Source organism: Pelophylax lessonae, assembly GCF_965119305.1.
Source record: "Pelophylax lessonae genome assembly, chromosome: 6".
Classification (NCBI taxonomy): Eukaryota; Metazoa; Chordata; class Amphibia; order Anura; family Ranidae; genus Pelophylax; species Pelophylax lessonae.
In genome coordinates, this window is record NC_138773.1 from 140,032,836 (window position 1) to 140,036,126 (window position 3,291).

Genomic DNA, 3,291 nt, shown 5'->3' on the forward strand with positions numbered 1-3,291 from the left:
CTAACACACACATCATAGGTTGAACTGGATGGACTGATGTCTTTTTTTCAACCTCACAAACGATGTAACTATGCTATATGGGCTGTCTCACTCTCCTTATATATCTCAATACCTGGCCTGAACTTCCATTCCCCATCTTCTGTGGGGATGTATTCATGCTGCAGGCTGACACAGAGGTAAGTCTTTTCTCATCACAATGATGTTCATCCTATTCCTTTTTTATGAGCTTTTTTAAACAAGACTTACTCTGCTTTCCTTTTTTCTTTTCTTTTGCTCTTACTTCTTTGTTTTTTTTTTCCCAGACACGACCTATGTGGTTGCTAGCTAGATTCACCTGGGTTCCTCTCTTCCCCTTTTTAGGACCTGTAATAAGTCTTTATATAACCTATAGAGGATTGGGGACCTCTTGATTTTTACTGGGTTCTAGCTAAAAGTCAAAACAGGTATGTGATGCACCAAATGAAAACTTTTTATTTTTTCATACAATATATATTTTTAATTTTTTTTTTTTTGACAATTTTATTTTTCCTTTTTCATTTTTTTATATATTTTATACATATTTCTCTTTTTGGGATTACTTCACAAGGTTCTCTTTTTTCCTTTGCTGCATTTCTTTTCTTCCTTTTCCCCTTCCCCTTTCTTCTCCCGCCAGGTCTGCTCCTGTCCGGTTTTACCCCTGCCCCTTGTTGTTCCTGGGTGAGGACCGCCGTCCTGATATGTCCCCGGGTCACTGGGATCGTACAACCTATACAGTATACAGCTGTTAAATTTAGGATATAAATTTGAGTGGACCACATATTCAAGTAAGTTTCTCACCCATCTGTGTATATACTCCAGATGTATCTTCAGTATGATGCATATGTATATTACTTACTTATTTTTTGTACTATGCATGTAGATGTGCGCTAAAGGACTTGTGGACCAATATATCCACTGAGGAAGACTTTATCAAGTTGAAACGTTTAGGGGTTTGGGGTCCTATGGAAAAAATGTATTCCTTGCATTTACATATATGTTTATGTGGTATCTGCCTTTTCCCATTTTTTTGACTGTGTACTGAAGGTTTTTTACAAATACATGTGGTTTTTAAAAGAATTGCGTTTGGAAAATTATATACAAGATTGTTTATGTCATTCTGAAATAAAGTTATTATTTTTTAGATATATTTTTTGCTTCATACATTCCATACGGATTCCATTAGCATTTCAAGAATTTAATATGCAAAGATGCATCCAAACAGATGTTTAACCTTGCACTACCCATACCAAAACAAACCAATTTTATTTTTCAATGTCATCTATTTGGAAAAATAAAATAAAAAATGGATTAAAGTTGCAGTTGTTTGACACCCAAGTCCACAATGGCAAAAAAGCAACATATCCTGAAAGTCTAGGCACATATTTGGAAACAGAGCTTCCCTATTTACAGTTATGTGAATGAGAACACAAGTAAATGACTAGGAAGGTACCAAGGTCTATTATATTTAATACTTTCTGCCCACACTGATTTTTATCACCCTGATTTATGAATGCTGTTAAGTGATCAGCACAACTATTTTTTTTTGGGGGGGGGGGGGGTTGAATAGGCAAATATATAAAGGTGAAGTGGATCATAAAGAAAAAATATTTTTGAAAGACATTTATTTTAAAAAAGTGGTTTAAGGAAAATTGGTAATCACAAGTCAAACCATTTAAAAAATGCATGCAAAACCTCTGCATAAATCTAAATCACGGGTTTGTCTACAGGAGCAGAAAAAAAAAATATTAACAAAAACTACCAGAACTTGTGTCACAAAAAAGCTGTTTATAACATACTTCACTGGTAAGCATTACTGTATGCACAAAAACATTTGCTTCATAATTCAGATGGTTGAATCTATTCAGCTTTCAGTATCGACGTGGAGAGTAGGAACGTGATCTGGATCAAGATCTATATCCACCTCGGTGAGGGAGATCTCCTAGAAAACTGGTCCCAATCCTGTCCACCACACCACCCTCCGCCACCTCTGTAGGAGGATCTGCTGTAGTATTCTCTGTCATCATATCCCCCTCTGTCATATCCTCGATCATAATAATCTCTGCGATGTGTGCTTCCATAGGTTGGCCTTCCCATGTATATTCCTGGTGTAGGGGTGTGGGGCCTTTTTGTAATTGAGAAATCTACACGTATGCGTCTTCCATCAAGTTCCATTCCATTTGCATGTTCTTTTGCCTCCTTTGCGTCTTCAACATTTTCAAAGTAGACAAACGAGAAACCCCTGGAACGTCGAGATTGCTGATCATACACAATGGATACATCAGCTATTGGACCATACTTTGAAACTACTTTGCTTAGATCTCGCTCCGTTGTGTAAAGACTTAGGCCAAACACGCCCAAACAGCAGTTAGGATCCGGATTTGCCGAACTTACTCTACTCCCTATATGCCGCCTTCGATTTGACATGGGAGAGCGACTGTGGCTGTGACGTCTTCGGTAGTCTCTACTATATGAGCGGCTTCTAGACCTTCTGTGAGACCATGAACGAGTACAGGACCTTGTGTAATGACGTTGAGAACTTCTTCCTGACCTAGATCTTGATTCAGACCTAGATCCTGACTTTGGTCTTGAATGTCTGGACCCTTCTTTAGACCTTGATCATGCAGATCGATTCGGGGAATGGCTTGCGGATTTGCCTGATCGACGAGCACTGCCGCTCCTTGAAGCAGATCGAGACTCCCGATCGCCATAATTCTGCTCCCCGCTGTCGCTCATTTTCGCTGTCCGATGATCGGATTTCCACTTTTTAGGCATCTTAAACATCCCCTCTCCCCCGTCTTCTTGAGGAAATCCTCCCTGTTTTTCTACAAATAATTTGGGATGGATGCCACCAGTAATTTTCTGTGAGTGTAATTGAGCAGCTCTGTATAAAATTGTGGGGTGTTCAAAACGCTCAAGGGGGATTTTTCCCTGCTCAGTTTTTTTCCACTCTTTTTGAAGCAAAAGATTTTCTCAACAGGAAGTTTTTGTGTGTGTTTTTTTTTCTTTGTCTCCCCAATATGTCAGGTTTCAAGGGCAACGAGTGGGATGCTCTCATGCAGAGTTTTTTTGCTACTCATGATGAAACATCCAAACCTTTATCCGATTTGTCTTTTTTTATTTTCCAGCCTAGGTGCTGCATTGGAGAAAAAAATCAGCCCTTGATTGGCATGGCAGGTCTTTTGAAAGATATATACAGGAAGGTTATAATCCCAAAGGCCTTAGGATACAATTTTTTTCCGAATATCCCTAATACATCATTGGATTTAAGGCAGA

At 38.7% G+C, this 3,291-nt stretch overlaps 1 protein-coding gene across 1 annotated transcript; it reads right to left on the reverse strand.

Moving 5' to 3' along the window:
- Positions 1-1,623: 1,623 nt before the first annotated feature.
- On the reverse strand, positions 1,624-2,760 carry LOC309557803 (transformer-2 protein homolog beta-like). Its single transcript, XM_082260568.1, has one exon. The coding sequence runs from the start codon at positions 2,440-2,442 to the stop codon at positions 1,930-1,932; it is 513 nt and encodes a 170-aa protein (XP_082116694.1). The 5' UTR covers positions 2,443-2,760; the 3' UTR covers positions 1,624-1,929.
- Positions 2,761-3,291: the final 531 nt, after the last annotated feature.